Source organism: Salvelinus namaycush, chromosome 23 (genome assembly GCF_016432855.1).
Source record: "Salvelinus namaycush isolate Seneca chromosome 23, SaNama_1.0, whole genome shotgun sequence".
In the NCBI taxonomy this organism is placed as follows: Eukaryota; Metazoa; Chordata; class Actinopteri; order Salmoniformes; family Salmonidae; genus Salvelinus; species Salvelinus namaycush.
The window spans coordinates 23,326,773-23,344,704 of record NC_052329.1 but is presented as its reverse complement, the minus strand read 5'-3'; the positions used below and the strand labels follow the sequence as shown (position 1 = coordinate 23,344,704).

Here is a 17,932-nt window from a genome sequence, read left to right as displayed (position 1 = left end):
ATGCAGAATCTGACCGACCTTCCAGGCAATGCCACCAACTCACAGAAGAGCCTGTCTGTGATAATCAAGGTGTGTGTGGTGATCCCCTTCTTCTGCATCTTCCTCTACTGCATCGTGGTCATGCTGCACACGTTTGCCTCCCACAGACATTTCCTGGACAACTCCCGCTACATCCTGTTTGCCTACATGCTGATCAATGACACTCTCCAGCTCCTCTCCTCTGTCCTCCTCTTCCTCTTTGTCATGGGCAATGTGAAGTTTGCCATCGTATACTGTGCACCTCTACTCTTCTTCTCCACCTCCACCTTCCAGAACACCCCTCTGATCCTGGCAGCTATGTCCCTGGAGCGCTACGTGGCCATCTTCTACCCTCTGCAGCGCCCGGCTGCCTGGCGCGCTGACCGCATCTGGATCATCATCCTGAGCCTGTGGCTGGTCAGCTGCATCCTGCCTATTGTGGACTTCTCCCTGGGAGAGACTAAGCCTGGCATGAACGTCCTCTCCACCCCGGTGCTCTGCAAAACCGTGGTCCTCAACTCATCCCCCGTCCAGACACTGTTCAAGGTGTCGCTCAACGGTCTGTTCTTTGCTGTGGTGGCGGCCATCATCATGTTCACCTACATGAGGATCCTGCTGGAGACCAGGAAGATGCGTCAGGACCGGGCGTCGGTGGGCAAGGCCATGCACACAGTGCTGCTCCACGGTTTTCAGCTGCTGCTGTGCATGATCGCCTTCACCCACCCGGTCACAGAGAGCCGCATCAGTATGCAGGCCGGCTGGCTGCAAGAGCACATCTCCTTCTTCAACTACTTCTGCTTCATCCTACTGCCGCGCTTCCTCAGCCCGCTCATCTACGGCCTGAGAGATGAGTCCCTAAGAGGCTACATGAGGGGGGCTGTCCTGTGCTGCTCACACAGACACAGGATCAGCCCCAGAGCCCCAGCCACCAAGCCCAGGGTCAAATGAACTGGTCCTGAAGCGGAGCCACTTGTCAAATCAATGTACAGACTAGTAGCCTGTATATGTTAGTTCATTAAAAGAGTAAAACCTTGGCTGGATGACAGCCATTGTATCATTATAAAGCTGGTGTCCTTTAAAAACTTAGATTCGTTGGTTACTACCTAACAAAACTGTACATTTTTCTTCAAACACAGAGGCTTGTTTGGAATAGAGAAGATTGCTTCAAAATACTTTGAGATATCGTAAACTTGTACGCTAGATGTCACTATAATTCCACATGTATCAAGTGGTCCAACTTGGGTTACCGCACTGGATGAATGTGCGCCCACAGGAAGACGTTCAGTTTCTTTGGCGAAATGAAAACATTGATAGCTAAAGCAATAAGGGTTCGATTATTTGATATTCTGAGTTATTATAAAACAATTTAACGAAACTATTATATAAGTGGAAGGCAGGGACTGGGCACATTCACGCATCACAATTCCAAAGTGCAAACTGTTGCAATACATTTTGAGCAAATACAGTTTTCCTAAACTACCTAATGTAATATGATTGTTCATTAATCATGCAACTTCATATATGAGATAGGCATTGTTGAACTATTCCTCCGGATGACAGATCATGTGTAGTGGTGAAAGCTGATGTCTCAGGTGTGACCGGCGCGCGCTGTTGAGAAAGAACATTGCAGAGATTTACACAGAACCGCAGGACCGAGCGCAGCTTTCCCGTAGGGCAGGCTTGAGTGGTTTCAAACAAGAAACTGCGCTACACTTTATACATTGACAGCAAGAACCATTGTAGATTAGAGTTTACAAAAAATCTAGCACAAGCATAGGCAACATTTTAAACATAATCGAGGGGATCATACGCGCGCAAAATGCTATATTATTTCAAATCCATTTACTCAGCCTGTGTTATAATCAGTGTCATTTTGATGCCGTTATCTTTTGGTGAGATGTATACGTCATTATTGAACGTAAAACAAGCCATCAATGTTGAAAGACAACTTATTGATCATTTAGAAACTTACATCGAACACGAATCGGAGAGACTTGAAGACATCAAAAGGTGAGTACCAGACAGGGAATGTTGTCATGATGCACGCTTGATAGACTACCACTTGTATTGTAGGCTTAATTATTAAGGCTTCGGAGTGGGTGGTTTTAGAGGGAGACAGAGAAAAAATAGAGATAAATAATTGTTTCTAAGTTTGGACTATGTGTCCTTTATTATATTCCATACAATTTCATGATAGGTTACTGTTATCGTCTTACTTATGGCGTTGTATTCCTTGCGGAACATATGCCATCGATGAATCGCCTCCATCCGTGTAGGTAACTTTAGAAGAAACTTAACATTTAAAATGACTAATTTACTAATGTTAAGTTTTCTAAAGCCTATCATAAACTCAAGATGAGTTCTATACTAGTTTAGGAGAAGAATGTCCATGGAAAGCCTCATGCATATATCATTGCATTGCATGGTTGTCTCCCCTATCATGATATCACCTATATTCTCTCTAAACGTATAATACTTGTAGACTCTTTCTGCAGGTTTTATGCAAAGGTATCAGACTTGCACAGTGAGGTGTACAGTGGACCGTCAGCTGCTATGGCAAACCCCTTGGTGGCGTTCACTCTTATCAAGCGCTTGCAATCCGAGTGGCGGAATCTGATCTACAGTGATGAAGCACAAGAAAACACCCAAGGTTGTTTGACTCTCTTTAAAAACACATCTGGTCCTTACAACTGACATCACCTGGGACCTAAGTTTGTCAAAGCTCCATCCCTGCTTCTTGTGTCCTATCATTACCTCACTCCCACTCATTCCCCCTTTTTGTGTTTCAGACTTCAGGTCTGGTTACGAGGAGGTGGAGAAGGAGGGCAGCTTGCCCAAACTGGAGGACCTTCAGGGGGCTGCCAAGGGGCTGATGAGGCTGCAGGATGTGTATGCCCTTCAAGTGGGGGGACTTGTGAGAGGTCACTTCCAGAGGATCACTGACGGCAACCCCATTGACATCTACAGTCCCACAGTATCTGTTCCTCTTTCTGGGGATGATTGCTTCCTAGTTGGGAAGGTAAGCCACCAATAACTCACCCATTTAATCATTGGCGGTGCCTGATTCTCCACCCTTCTCCTGAAGTGTGCACTTGCACACTGTCTCGCGTGGATCTAACAATGATGGAATTTCCCTCCAGCCAAAGATTACACAAATCCCACGTGTAAAATGAACTGGTATAAGCGCTCATTCATTCCCATGTCCATCATACCTGAACGACAATAGTACTCCACTGACTGAATAAGGGAATGTTCTATATGTATTATGTACAGTATATGGCTATATGAGAAGTGTGTATGATAAGGGTAATGTACAATGTATGTCTTATGTTATTGTGTCATGTACAGTGTCTTTTGTATACAGCAGTACTGTGTGTTCAAGACCATTTTCCCATTGGGGACATTAAAGTTCATCCTATACCATGTTTTTAAATCCATGATGGGTATTGTGCAAGTACACACTTCTGGAAAAGGGTGGAGAAAAGGGACGTAGCCTTTATGGGTTCATTTTACTTCATTTCCTTTTTGCATCCACTCACTATGGGGTGCGACCAAAAGGTAATCCCTGCTCACATTGCACTCTATAAAGTGTCAACTGGAGATGTGCTGTTGGAGTCATGGAGAGGAGGAGGGCATGTAACAGGAGGAGTGCTAGCCTGCTGGGCAGATGGTGCTGTGAGATCTGGCTTCCCTAATTAGCATTAGCAGAAGACCATAAAACACAGTTTTGTTCTGAGCCTGTCATACTCTGTGGTTAGAGATGGAGTAAAGTCCTCTTCGTGTGTGTCAGGGGGATTGATATAGAATGACAAGACCGGAGTGCTCTCTCAGACAAATTTGAAAAGGGTGCATGATGTGCATTCCATATGGCAGCCTATTCCCTATTTACTGCACTACATTTGACCAGATTTCTATATGTCCTAGTCAAAAGTAGTGCAATATAAAGAGAATAGGGTAACATTTGGGACACGGAAAAGTCTTCCTCATGTTGAGTCACTTCACAATGGATCCTATTGTTTATGTACAGTGGCAGTGCACAAGGTGCACTGTGTGGGAGAGACAGTGTGGAAAATCATAATCTCTGTTTAGGGAAGTCTAAGAATGTGGAGTAGGGGCGTTTGCTTCACTTTTGTTAACACCAAGATTATCTGACTGTGATCATGTGTAAACAGATGCTCCGTTTGGGGTGTTGTGAGTCAGCATACAGTAACAGTTCTACAACTGCGCTTTTATGGTGGCTAAAACCCAGTCGTTAAAACCAGCAGGGTAAGCTAAGAGTTAGCTTTATTTCTCCCATTTCCGGGGCGTGTACAAAGCCGCAGCCACCATCAACAATCATAGTGCTACATGTACTTTACGTGGCTATCTTCTCTTCAGCTCTAGATACAAGAGAATTATATTTACAATGCTTTAAAATGTGTTTACTCTTTCCTTCCAACATAAGTTTTGATTACAGATAAACATTTCCAAGTATGGGTATATGACTGTTCAGGAAAATAATGTGTCTCAATTTCTCATTATAAAATCTTTCTGTTGTTTTCTAATGCTAACATCCTGTTGTTGTATTGCAGGTTGCCTATGAGCTGGAGGACTACTACCACTCAGTGCAGTGGCTGGAGGAGTCAGTGCGTCTGTTCCGAGGGGCAGGGGGGGAATGGAGTCCAGAGAATGAGGGAACTCTGGAAGATGCTCTGGATCACCTGGCCTTTTCTCACTTCAAGGTGTCTATTTTGCACATAGAAATACAAGTTATTCTGACTCTTTTCAAAATAGATAGACTTATTGGTTGAAAAATTGTAAAAATTGAGAGAAGATGTGATTCTTTAAGCATTTTGTTGACTAAATGTAACTTTTTTGTTTTGTTTCAGACAGGAAACATTTCCTATGCACTGAGTCTCTCTCAGGAGTTGTTGAACCATGGTAAGCCTGTTCAATTAAAACATTCCACTATACTGTGGCCTGGGGTGGTCCAGCAGTCTAAACAGCTGTCTCTGGATCACATATACTATGCACCATTGCGAGCATGGGTTTTACTCCGATCCACTACTCCTTCCTTTCTCTTTATCCTGTCCAATAAACATAAAACTATTAAATGAGTGAGACTGCCCCACTCCATATAAAAACATCCCACTACTGTCCCACAGTATATAGAGGCCCCATACGGTAGCTGAGCCCTGAAGTACTGTTGTTACGAATCCCGTAACAACTGTATACTTACTGTGCATAATGTAGACGTGGACCTGGACCTAACAATTCAGGACTCTTTTAATAAAAGTAAATACATTTCCTGTAAAATGACCAGGAAACATGCTTGCTCGTTTATATTTGACCAACTGGATGCTGTGATTTGTTTCTCCAAACTTATGGTATCACATGGATGGTATTTACATGATTCCCTTCCTGAAGATCCCATGAATGGGAGAGTTTTAAAGAATGTACAGAAGTATGAGCGACTGCTAGTTGACAGTCCACCCTTACTGAGCACTGACACTGGGTTGAAGAGGCCCAACACCACCTATCTACGGACAAGGAACACCTATGAGAGACTATGTCGAACACAGGGCACTCAGGTATACTCATCTATGATATTATAATCTTGTCCACCCACCCGGCTATATGCGGTAGCAATTGAGTGATACATTTGCTAACTTTTAGAACTGCTCCAAACAGCAACAGAAATCATACTGTCCTTTTAAATGTATGACACCATATGAGCCACCATATGAGGGAAACAGTTGTGGTTTTCAAATAATGTGCAGAGACTTGGCTACAGTCTGGAGCTCACAGAGATAGAAAAGAGTTTTAAAATACAAGTTTTGAGGATGAAAAGAAAATACTGCCGCTTTCTTTCCATGTTTCGGCTCCAGTAATGGACTTCAGATGCCCTTCTCTCCTCACAGCCAACGCATTATGAAAACCCCCGGCTGTTCTGTGACTATTTCAACAATGACAGTCCTGGGTTGCTACTGCAGCCAATCAGACGTGAGGTGCTGAGCCTGCAGCCTTACGTGGTCCTTTACCACAGCTTCATCACTGACTCAGAGGCAGAGAGCATCAGGGACCTCGCCCAGACAGGGGTGAGTGTCTATCTACTGCCATGGTATCAACCCTTTTACTCAGAAAAGGCCTATCAGGCGCAGTATGTATCAAACGCCTCGGATAAGAAGTGCTAGGATCCAGTCCTCCCCATCCAGTCTTATTCATGTTGATCTAAAATGCAAAACTGATCCTAAATCAGCCATCCAACTCTGAGACGCTTGATACAAATGGCCCCAGATTCCATTGTCATTGTCATAACATTGATTGACATGTTCCAAGTCCATTGTTCCCACATTCCAAGTCCATTGAAAATGAGGACTGTCTTTTAAATCACATAACTGATAAAAGAGACCCCGTGTGTCATGATTCGTTTTTGCACATCTGAAGGATTATTAAATGTATTACATGTCAACGGCCTATTTTATGACTCCAGTAAAGATTGTGCAGGAGAGTGACTCTACACACCGAAGAGTGTTCGTTTTGGCTCTGCTGGGATAGCGGTTATTTATGGAAATTTCCCATCGGCCATCTTTTTTTCCTTGTGGTCTGGCTGCTTAGACTGCCACTGAACTGAGGTGCTAGTTTTTCACCCAAGTAATAGTTACACCGTAGATTACATTGGCAGGCTATGATAGGATTTTTATCATATAGTAATCTTTCTATTCTTGCATGTTTGTAATCTCAAATACTTAATCTACCAAGGGTTTTAGAAAGGCTCAGTCTCAGTTCTGTGATCTGGTTGCAATTTTGAGAATATTAACAAATATTTACAATCTGATCATACATGCCAAAAAGAGCGCAAATATGTCCATCAAGCTGGTTTGCAAGAAGAACGTCTGACTGAATTGACTTTACTTTGTACTGATCCCAATCTAGGAAAAGTTTAACAATAGTGAGAGGTTTAGGGATCTCTCAAAAACCCACTGGAGGAATAGTTGATATTGTTCCAACCATTAAGCAAAGGTTAAAGTAATAAAGGATACATTACTTCCGATCCTTGGCGGAGTGCCTCAGACGGTCCAAATTGTTGAGGGCTATGGGTAAAAACTGACTTCTCATCTCAATAGCTAATGGAAAATAATACTGTGTCTGTCCTGTGCGAGCAGCATAGAAAGATCTATCGTCGTAAAAGTGTTTATGCTAACTCTGTTTTTCTGGCGAGATGCTGTAACCCAAATGATCTCCTAGATTGTGTGAGGTTTTGGCACTGTTCAACAGGTTTTCCACCCCTTCTTCAAATGGAAATCCCTCTACTTATTTCATTATTATGTCAACATTTGATGGCACTCTGGTGGGTTGATTAAAACCAGGCCTGGCCTGCATCTCAAATAGCACCTTATTCCCTATATAGTGCACTACAAATGTAGCGCACTATATAGGGAATAGGCTGCCATTTGGGAGTCACATCTGGAGTATTAGTCATTTGGAGCCTGGAGCACATGCAGCACTCCTTGCCCTGAGCACATAGACACATACATCATTGCCTGAGTATGGCATTTGTGTGTTCATGCTTGGCTCCAATGGTTTAGTATTAGCTGTCTAGTCCAAAGTATTTAGAGAGAGTGTAGATAGAAATGCCAGTCAAGTATTTCCGTCAGGCATGGCTTCATTGGAAAATTACTGCGGCTGCCAGTTGTTGAGTTTTGACATATTCAAAAAAGAATGTTTATTTACTGAGCTCTTTTGGATGTTCTGTTCTCTATCCTCACATCATTAGTGTCTCTCTTGTCAGACAGAGCCCTGCAGTTTGATCTTAAAATGTTACTGCTGTATAAAATGGAGTATTGACAGTTTTCTTTTTCTTTTTTGTGCCATAAGTTAAGGAGATCTGTAGTGGCATCTGGAGAGGAACAGGCTACTGCAGAGTATCGCATCAGCAAGAGGTACTACTATCAGAAACATGCCACTATTAAATGTATAGTTTACTGTTCCTTCTCATAACACGTACAGCAGTAATAAAGCACCAAGCAGAACAATGCACCCTCACAACAACCAGTGAATATACTGTATAACACTATAAAATGCTTGGGCTAATTTTATGGTGCACACTAGATTTGCAGGCCTATTAGCTATATGTAATGTATGATAGTTAAATGTGAGATAAACTTTAACCTTTGAATGGAAATTGGCTGAACACCTCTGGAACCTATAGTATCAGTGGAAGAGGAAGTGTACATCATTGTCTTACGTTAGGTAGCAAGACGAGTATCTGCACTGATCGGTTTAGGACTGCACATCACGTAGGAATGACGCCCCCTGTCAGTAGAGCATCTGGTCGAGCTCAAACCAAGACAGTAACATTATCTGTATTATGAGAGTTTGTGGTTTGTTTTTCAGTGCATGGTTAAAGGAGACAGCCCACCCTATCATTGGGAGGCTGGACCAGAGAATCACCTTGCTCACAAGTCTCAATGTGCAGCCTCCGTATGCAGAGTACCTCCAAGTGGTGAACTATGGGATTGGAGGACACTATGAACCCCATTTTGACCATGCAACGGTGAGTGGGTTTCTCTATATTTAGAACAGTAGATCTTGAATAAACCCAACATTTACTACATTAGTCAACACTTGATGCAATAGTGTACCCTCATTTTGTGTGTTAGTGTTGAGTGATGGGCAGTGTCCCAAACGTCATTCTATTCGCTAGTACAAGGGTTTCACTTAAACACACTGACATGACAAGAGGAAAACTGATGATGCACTACTCAATTTCGAAATTGCACCTTGTGCATTCTACTATTACAACTTATTTGAGGGAGGGGTACCCGCCCCCCCTGCCGAGCGCACCCCATAGTTTGGGAACCACTGCCCTAGTACAATACTTTTGACCAGGGCCCATAGTTCTCTGGTCAAAATTAGTGCTCTATATAGGGGAATAGGGTACCATTTGAGACATAGCCATAGTCCATGGTGGTAAAGTAAGGAAGGACATGATATATTTATGATTACTATTTCCTACATATAACCAGTCAGCATCAAGCCCCCTTTTTAGGCTCAACACTGGGAATCGAGTGGCAACCTTCATGATATACGTAAGTTAATAATTTGTTTTATCTTGTTATCTTATTATATGTGCATGATTGTCGCATTTGTGGAAATCCAGTAAAAGCATCTTTGGAGATAGTGTATGCTAGATTGCATTTATCAGCATAAGAATTCAGTATTATCTCATTGAAAATTGCAATGATATTTTAGTCCATGTCAAACTTCCAGTTAAGGCGGTATGGAAAAGAATGTCTGCTTGTCAGTTTTGGACAAACTCCACACTCCGTATTCCGGCATGGATGCCTTTTTTATGACATGTGCACACAGTGGCTAGACTAGACACAACTCAGTGAGAATGTTGTCATCCTCCACAGCTCAGCTCTGTGGACGCAGGTGGGTCCACAGCCTTCATCCATGCTAACTTCAGCGTTCCTGTTCTGGAGGTAAATGCACTGCAAATGCCAGCTGCTGGCTAAACTTAGTCTGTGTCAAATGGCACCCTATTCACTACATAGTGCACACATTTTTTTTTTTACCAGGCTGTTTGTCAAAAGTAGTGCACTATATAGGGAATAGGGTGCTATTTGGGACATATACTTAATCTTCTTCTGTTTACCCATCGAAATTGCTTCAAGCCAGAACACGTACGCTCATAAGCCTTCACTCTGTTAAAATGGCATCAAGAATAATAAGAAATTCCTTCCTCAGAAAGGTCACATCATTTCTTAAGATGTTTTGAGTAGTACTGTTGAGTAGTACTGTTCTTATGACAGTAGGCCTGTTGAGAAAAGAGGAGCCAAAGGCTGTGTCCCAAATGGCACCCAATTCCCTTTATAGTGTACTACTTTTGATCAGGGCCCTGGTCAAAAGTAGTACATTATATAGGGAATCTGATGCCATTTGGGATGCAACCACAGTGTAGTATTCGGTTTAATAAATGAGCTGCTGTTGAAAAGACACAGGACCTCACCAGGTTTTAACCTCTCAACCTGGATTTTATTAAGGTTTCCCTTCCTGCCCCATATCCATGTCAAAGATGTTGTACTTGGAGCACCGCTATGCACGTGGGATTTTAACTTACAAGTATACAAAATATATTTTTTATGGAGGAATAATGTCTTAGGATTGTCAAGTAGAGGAGAAGACCAAACAAATTCCAGGCATGATAGTGGCCCACACAAAATCCAGGCACGATTTAAAATGTTTCTTCCCTATGTTTTTTAGTGAAACATTTCCATTGTCTTTCGTGTTCCAGAATGCTGCCCTCTTCTGGTGGAACCTCCATCGGAACGGTCAAGGAGATGGGGACACTCTGCATGCTGGCTGCCCTGTCCTTGTTGGGGACAAATGGGGTAAGAGGCTTTAATGAGACAACCGGGAACACCACATAGTTCCTATAGAAAAACACACAGGTACAGTGATCAGTGTCAGATGTGGAAAGCTAAGAACCCTACGTCGATTCCAGTAGCCCCTGTCTGTCATACTGAAGTCACAGCAGGAGCCCGGGGCCACATCTGCACTGCATTAGACAGATAGTTAGGGATGATATAGAGAGGAGGTCAGGTACTGAGCACAGCTCTGGGATGCTAAACATGTGGGCCTCCATTCCACATAATTAAACTCCGTCCTGGATCCCACAGTCAGTGACAAGGCTAAAGGAAACGCACAGAGGGGTATTAGTCATTACTGTGAGAGGCTGCATCTAAGAGACATTTACAAGAGCAAGTACAGTATATACCTTTTTACTATATGTTTATGTATTTGAACTAAGATTATAACAAGGAAATCAGGCCCCATTTGCCATTATTGATGGCTCTATATACAAGGGACGCATTTGAATATACACATGTTTGTCAACACTTTTAGGGGGTCAGTGAGTATTTAACGACTCCTTTTTACAGACCTATATATTATATTTTATGTTTGTTTGACTACTGTGTGACATACACCACTAACACACACTCTCTGTTGTCCATGCCCTGTTCCAGTGGCTAACAAATGGATCCATGAGTACGGCCAGGAGTTCCAGAGACGCTGTAGCCCCAATCCTGAGGAGTGAGAAGAGAGAAATCAGCTGCTGGGACCGCTTGGAGTACAAGAGCCAGTCTCCACAATGGAGCCGCGCGCACCACGCAGGCAGAGCGAGAGAGGGAAGGAACGAGAGAGGGCATGAGAAGCGCTATCGGCTGGGGGAGGGGAAGGCAACCAAGGAGCAGCCTGCATCTGTGATTGGAGCTTCAGGCCCAAGGGAATGAGGAGCACAGACACTGCTGGAGGGGGCTGGAATGGCAGGGGGGCTGAGTTGGTTTTGGGAAGGGGGTGGAGGGGGGCATTTGGCAATCAGCCCCAAAGGCAGAGCGGCCTCTTGCTCTAACTCCCCAGTCAGTCCCTGCTGGATCAGAGAGAGAGAGGCCTCTACCCTCACACACTGGGCTGGTTTCAGTTAACTCTGCTAGGCTGTTTGCCTCCGGTGTCAGTTTGTTTGGGGGGAAAAAACATATAATGCATCCTTTTGAAAACTGGTGCACTGAATCTGGCAGGATACTCTTCACACGGACTGATCTCATTAGCACAGCACTGATCTTTATCAGAATATTTTGTTTTAGAATTATATTTCTGTAACCATCTCACACCGTAAGAATGTAGTTAAGAGCGGTGCTGTTATTCAGAGGAAAAGGGTTATTGTGACTGTTTCCCATTCATGCTCAGTCAGTTCAGGAAATCAAAGGAGATGAGGTCGTCGTCTCTCCCACTGAGGGGCTTGATGACATTTGGTGTGTTCTCTATTGCTCATCTCCTTGTAGCTAATGGGATGGATATGAGTCAAACCTGTTTAATCTTCTAACTCCCATTCAGTGGCATCATTCATTAGTCATGGTCTGTAAACCAGATGATTGGAAAGTGGGAATGCGTCTGCTTTAGTACCGAGTCTCTGACCTCAAATCCTGGGTGTCTAGCTGCCTACCAACCAGACAAAAGATTTGTCTGTATGTAGGTCAGAGAGTGCATGCTAGCTTTCACACCTAGTCTGAGGGTGAGGAGTGAAATGTACTTACTATAGGAGCTGTAGGCGCCAAGGGGCCTTTCTGTCAGTGCTGCTGCCTTTTGAGTGACAGGGAGTGTTGAGGAAGGGAGAGGGGTTCAACAGGGACTATATCTCTGCCTGCTGGGATGTAAGGAAGTATTCCCTCCAGTTTACAACCTCCTACCACTCCTCCCCTTTAGACACACACACACACACACACACACCGATACAAACACAGGGGCCATATACTACAGGAATGCTACATGCTCCCAACTGCATTCCTAAACAGTAGACCTTGATTGTTCCCCCTGGAGTGGATTGACAGGAGGCTCATACTTGATAAAATGCATGGAGGATGGAGGTTGTGCCTTTGGAGTTTCTCCAACCAAGAAAGAGTATTCTCTGGAATTCTCAATCTTTATATGGTTTTAAAATAAATACATATTTTTGTTAAAGTTATGTCTGCCTCATTACTAAGCACTTTAAACAGAACATTCACAAAAGCTTACATTCAGCAGACTATTTATAGTTGACGTAGCACATTGAGGAAATTGAATTTCTTCTCTCGTACACTGCGTTCATTCCCGACTGGCCCAAGCATGTCATATGGAAATCAGTGTACAATCTGTAAATATGTTTCAAGGGTGCTGAATTTCTCTTCTCGGTAGGAGCAGGGTGTAATTTCTGCAAAATAGGAAATAAACGACTTTTTACCGCCAGTCCGGGGCCTGCAGCGAGGGTTCCCAGTCCGGGGCCTGCAGCGAGGGTCCCCAGTCCGGGGTCGGCGACGTTGGTCCCCGCATCAGAGGAGCCACCAAAGTGGGGGGAGCCAGAGGTGGAGCGGGGTCTACACCGGAGCCGCCGCCGTGAATAGATGCCCACCCGGACCCTCCCCTATAGAGTCAGGTTTTGCGTCCGGAGTCCACACCTTTGGGGGGGGGGGGTACTGTCACGCCCTGGCCATAGAAAGGTTTTTATTCTATATTTTGGTTAGGCCAGGGTGTCACTAGTTTCTTTATTTCTATGTTTTGTATTTCTATGTTTTGGCCGGGTATGGTTCTCAATCAGGGACCGCTGTCTATCGTTGTCTCTGATTGGGAATCATACTTAGGCAGCCTTTTTTCCTTTGGTGTTTGTGGGTAGTTGACTTTGTTAGTGGCACTATAGCCCTAGTAAGCTTCACGGTCGTTTCTTTGTTTCTTGTTTTGTTGGCGACATTCTAATAAAAGAAAATGTACGCTAACCACGCTGCACCTTGGTCCGGTCATTTCCACCCAAACGACGGCCGTGACAGCCAGACTGCCTTTTGTCCAGGCACATGCCTCATATTGCAGCTCCAACTCATGCACATTTACCTGAGCTAGTACCTTTTTTTTTTAGCTAGTAGTAAAAACTACTTTTACGCTATAAAGACTATTTATAGTTGACGTTGCACATTGAGGAAATTTAATTTCTCCTCTCGTACACTGCGTTCATTCCTGACTGGCCCAAGCATGTCATATGGAAATCAGTGTACAGTCTGAGTCCATGTAGCTGTCTAATATGTGAGCATAGGACACGTATTGTGCTATTGTATTTAAGTGTACTGTACTGTCCAATTGTTGAGCCCTCCCAAACCCTGGCTAAGAGGTTTATCTATTACTGCATCTATGACAACAAGGAAGTTCAACGAGTGCATGACAATGGTGTTCGCTCTGAGACATCTGGTACTGGGTGAACTAACACTACATTTGGAATCCCAGACCGCAGTTGGAAAGGAGAAGGGGTCTTAATATTAGGTCGATGCAGAATTTCACAGTTGGGAGGGGTTGATTTGATGTGGGACATAGAAATTGTAAATAGGATTGAAGTGGGCAGCTGGAGGTAATCATAATTTTAATGCGACTAAATGCCATCATACTCCATCTGGCATAAAACATTTAAAAAGATGCGCTGCCCGACCCTACTGATGAAGTTGTGGAGCAGGCTTACTTTGCAGAAACACTGATGATGCTTAACTCAATTTTGGTGACTGAAATATTGTCATAGAATATGAACACCTAATAGTGTCTTAGCCTACCATGTAACAGACAACATGGGAAATGCTACGCTACAGCACCAATTTGTAAATGTAAACTATTAGAACTGTAGTGAAGTGGCAGATAAATGTTTCTTCTAAAAGTGGTGGCTTTCTTTGACACAAGACTGCTGTGAAACAGTGAAACTTGCAATTTCCTCAGTTCACAGGGAACAGGCCTTTACTTTGCTCTGTGGGAATTCCTATCCGCCATTGACACAGTGTTGCTACCATCACAACAACACACATGGCTTCTGTGGTCCTAGTTGCTAGGCACTTCAGAGTTTCTTCCTAGTTTTATTGCAGACTGGCATAATACCATAGAAGAAAAAGAAGACGAAGAAGAAGAGTTTCTTCCTCACTGTCCAAACATTTGAGGCACGTGACTTGTATCAGGAGAGGAAACTTACAGTAGATCATCAACCTACAATGACCAGAAGAACACACTGTATTGTAAAGAAGTAACATTGTATATGTTGCAACCAATGTCTGGTAGATCAAGTGAAAATAAACTACAGTAAATGGGGTATTAAAATGTGGATCTTTGATGCCATGTGGCATCAGAACTTTATTAGTAGGCTACTGTGTACAACAGGGGTGGCTAATGGGTGCATGTGTGCAGGGTTTTGTTACAGCCCAGCTCTAGCACAGGCGTATTCAAATCTTACCCTACAAAGTCTGTACTACTGATAGTTTTTTGTTCTACTACCTGATAATGAATTGCACCCACCTGGTGTCTCAGGTCTAAATCAATCCCCGAAAAAGCATGAAAAAAAGCAGAACTGGCTTCAAGGTCCAGATTTAAATTTGAAGGCTCTAACAGTGGTTCCCAAACTTTTTATAGTCCCGTAACCCTTCAAACATTCAACCTCCAGCTGCGTACCCCCTCTAGCACAAGGGTCAGAGCAATCTCAAATGTTTTTTATAGTCCCGTACCCCTTCAAACATTCAACCTCCAGCTGCGTACCCCCTCTAGCACAAGGGTCAGTGCACTCTCAAATGTTTTTTATAGTCCCGTACCCCTTCAAACATTCAACCTCCAGCTGCGTACCCCCTCTAGCACAAGGGTCAGTGCACTCTCAAATGTTTTTTATAGTCCCGTACCCCTTCAAACATTCAACCTCCAGCTGCGTACCCCCTCTAGCACCAGGGTCAGCGAACTCTCAAATGTTGTTTTTTGCCACACACACACTAAACGAGACATTTTTGTCACAACCCGGCTCGTGGGAAGTGACAAAGAGCTCTTATAGGACCAGGGCACAAATAATAATATAATAATAATCAATCATTTTGCTCTTTATTTAGCCATATTACATATAAAACCTTATTTGTTCATCAGAAATTGTGAATAACTCACCACATGTTAATGAGAAGGGTGTGCTTGAAAGGATGCACATAACTGCAATGTTGGTTGTATTGGAGAGTCCCAGTCTTAAATAATTTTCCACACACAGTCTGTGCCTGTATTTAGTTTTCATGCTAGTGAGGGCTGAGAATCCACTCTCACATAGGTACGTGGTTGCAAAGGGCATCAGTGTCTTAACAGCACGATTTGCCAAGGCAGGATACTCTGAGTGCAGCCCAATCCAGAAATCCAGCAGTGGCTTCTGATTAAATTCAATTTTCACAGAACCGCTTGTTGCAATTTCGATGAGGCTCTCTTGTTCAGATATCGGTAAGTGGACTGCAGGCAGGGCATGAAAGGGATAACGAATCCAGTTGTTTGTGTCATCCGTTTCGGGAAAGTACCTTTCTAATTGCGCACCCAACTCACTCATGTGCTTCGCTATATCACATTGACATTGTACGTAAGCTTGTTCATTTGCACACAAAAAAATCATACAATGATGGAAAGACATGGGTGTTGTCCTTGTTAATGCAGACAGAGAAGAGCTCCAACTTCTTAATCATAGCCTCAATTTTGTCCCGCACATTGAATATAGTTGCGGAGAGTCCCTTTAATCCTAGATTCAGATCATTCAGGCGAGAAAAAACATCACCCAGATAGGCCAGTTGTGTGAGAAACTCGTCATCATGCAAGCAATAAAAAGAAAAACGTGTCAATACTTTGCCCCTAGTAAAAGCATTACATGGTCGCTGCCCATTTCATTGCATAGTGCAGGAAATACACAAGGCCTTCCTTTAACAAAGTTAACCATTTTCACTGTAGAGTCCAAAACGTCTTTCAAGCAAGCAATCAGGCATTCCCTTGGCAGCAAGAGCTTCTCGGTGGATGCTGCAGTGTACTCAAGGGGCGTCGGGAGCAACTGCTTGCACGCACGGTACCACTCCACTATGTCTCCCTGTCATGGCTTTTGCGCCATCAGTACAGATACCAACACATCACCTAAGTCCACTTGATGTCACAAAGCTGTCCAGTACTTTAACAATATCCTCTCCTGTAGTCCTGGTTTCCAGTGGTTTGCAGAAGAGGATGTCTTCCTTAATTGATGCCCTATAAACATAACAGACATATACCAGGAGCTGTGCCAGGCCCGCCACGTCTGTTGACTCATCCAACTGTAACACATAGAATTCACTGGCTTGTATGCGAAGCAGTAATTGTTTCAAAACATCTCTTGCCATGTCACTGATGTGTCGTGAAACAGTGTTGTTTGATGAAGGCATTGTCTGTATAGTTTTTTGATCCTTTTCCCTCGGAATTGTCCCAGCCATATCCACGGCAGCAGGAAAGATTAAGTCCTCCACAATAGTATGGGGCTTGCCTGTCCTAGCCACTCCGTAGTTCACTATATAAGACGCTTCTAGCCCATTCTTATTAATGGTATCTGATGCTATTATACATGTCTTACTACTCGAAAGTTGTCTTAATTCTTGCTTATTTTCCAAATTGGCCCGTTTTGTTTTAAAATGTCTGCGCAAGAGTGAAGGTTTCATCGAGTTGTGAGATAGTCATTTTGCACATATAACACACTGTGGCTGGGGAAAGACACTACTCTCAATATAAGTGAACCACAAATCAATGTAGTTCTCATCATATCTGCGCCTCTTCGATGGTCCAACTGTTCGGTGCTTTCCATGGTAAAAGGGCAGTAGCTCTTCGGCTGCATCAGATTCACAACTGTCAGTGTCAATGCTAGCTGGGCTAACAACAAATGCAGATCAACTTGTGTCGTCGACAAGTGCATGTGTAGTACTACCAGTAGAGCTGGTATGTGTCTCTATGGACGTGGGCTCTACTTTTTTTTAAACCATTTATCAATTTTCAAGCAAACGGAATGAGCAGCAGCTACGTTTGGCCACATACGGACCGTTACTGAAAGCGAGAGAGTAACGGTTAATGTGATTGGATGTTAATTATTTGACTAGGCTACCTGTATTTGACATTGTGTTGTTATTTCGCTGAACACTAACGTTAGATGGTTTCATTTTATTTTTGGCAGTGAAACGAGGCTACTCAGGCGAGAAAAAACTCCCCCAAATGTATAGCCCAGTTGAAAAATATAAATGGACTGTTTGGAAATGTTATTTTTGATTTATATATATATATTTAAATAAAAAATATAGATATTAAAATATGTATTATATATATTTTAAAATATGAATCACATTTTTATTCGGCGTACCCCCGACGGCATTGCGCGTACCCCAGTTTTGGGAATACCTGCTCTAGCACATCTGGATATACGTATACACTGCTGATCAAGATCTTGAATTGCTGAGTCGTGTGTTACACCAGGGTTTGGAACAAAAGCCTCAAACTCAGTACCCACAAATAATTGAAGACTAAGATTTGTGAACGTTGATTTTAGTTTCACCATCTATGATGATGGTGGACCTGATACATT

The 17,932-nt window shown here is 43.3% G+C and overlaps 2 protein-coding genes across 3 annotated transcripts; both read left to right on the top strand.

Annotated features, from left to right (window-relative positions):
- or129-1 (odorant receptor, family H, subfamily 129, member 1) lies at positions 1-966 on the top strand. The gene has a single exon (XM_038961768.1). It carries the CDS (start codon positions 1-3, stop codon positions 964-966), a length of 966 nt encoding a protein of 321 aa, XP_038817696.1.
- Positions 967-1,270: 304 nt separating this feature from the next.
- Positions 1,271-11,347, top strand: LOC120018204 (prolyl 4-hydroxylase subunit alpha-3-like). 2 transcript variants are annotated; one of them, XM_038961274.1, is made up of 13 exons: positions 1,271-2,028; positions 2,514-2,668; positions 2,808-3,037; positions 4,590-4,739; positions 4,887-4,938; positions 5,425-5,588; positions 5,919-6,095; positions 7,876-7,940; positions 8,395-8,554; positions 9,027-9,089; positions 9,417-9,485; positions 10,298-10,394; positions 11,031-11,347. In XM_038961274.1, exons 1-13 carry the CDS (start codon positions 1,838-1,840, stop codon positions 11,099-11,101), a joined length of 1,644 nt encoding a protein of 547 aa, XP_038817202.1. In that variant the 5' UTR covers positions 1,271-1,837; the 3' UTR covers positions 11,102-11,347. The 2 variants fall into 2 exon arrangements, with proteins under 2 accessions (XP_038817202.1, XP_038817203.1); XM_038961275.1 differs by having other exon boundaries at positions 2,501-2,668.
- The last annotated feature ends 6,585 nt before the right edge of the window (positions 11,348-17,932 follow it).

Coding starts and splice junctions, on each gene's coding strand:
- LOC120018204 (XM_038961274.1), top strand. CDS start 1,838: ATGCTATATTATTTCAAATCCATTTACTCAGCCTGTGTTATAATCAGT. Junction 5,589..5,918: donor GTCGAACACAGGGCACTCAG/GTATACTCATCT, acceptor CTCTCCTCACAG/CCAACGCATTATGAAAACCC. Junction 8,555..9,026: donor CCCATTTTGACCATGCAACG/GTGAGTGGGTTT, acceptor ACATATAACCAG/TCAGCATCAAGCCCCCTTTT.
- or129-1 (XM_038961768.1), top strand. CDS start 1: ATGCAGAATCTGACCGACCTTCCAGGCAATGCCACCAACTCACAGAAG.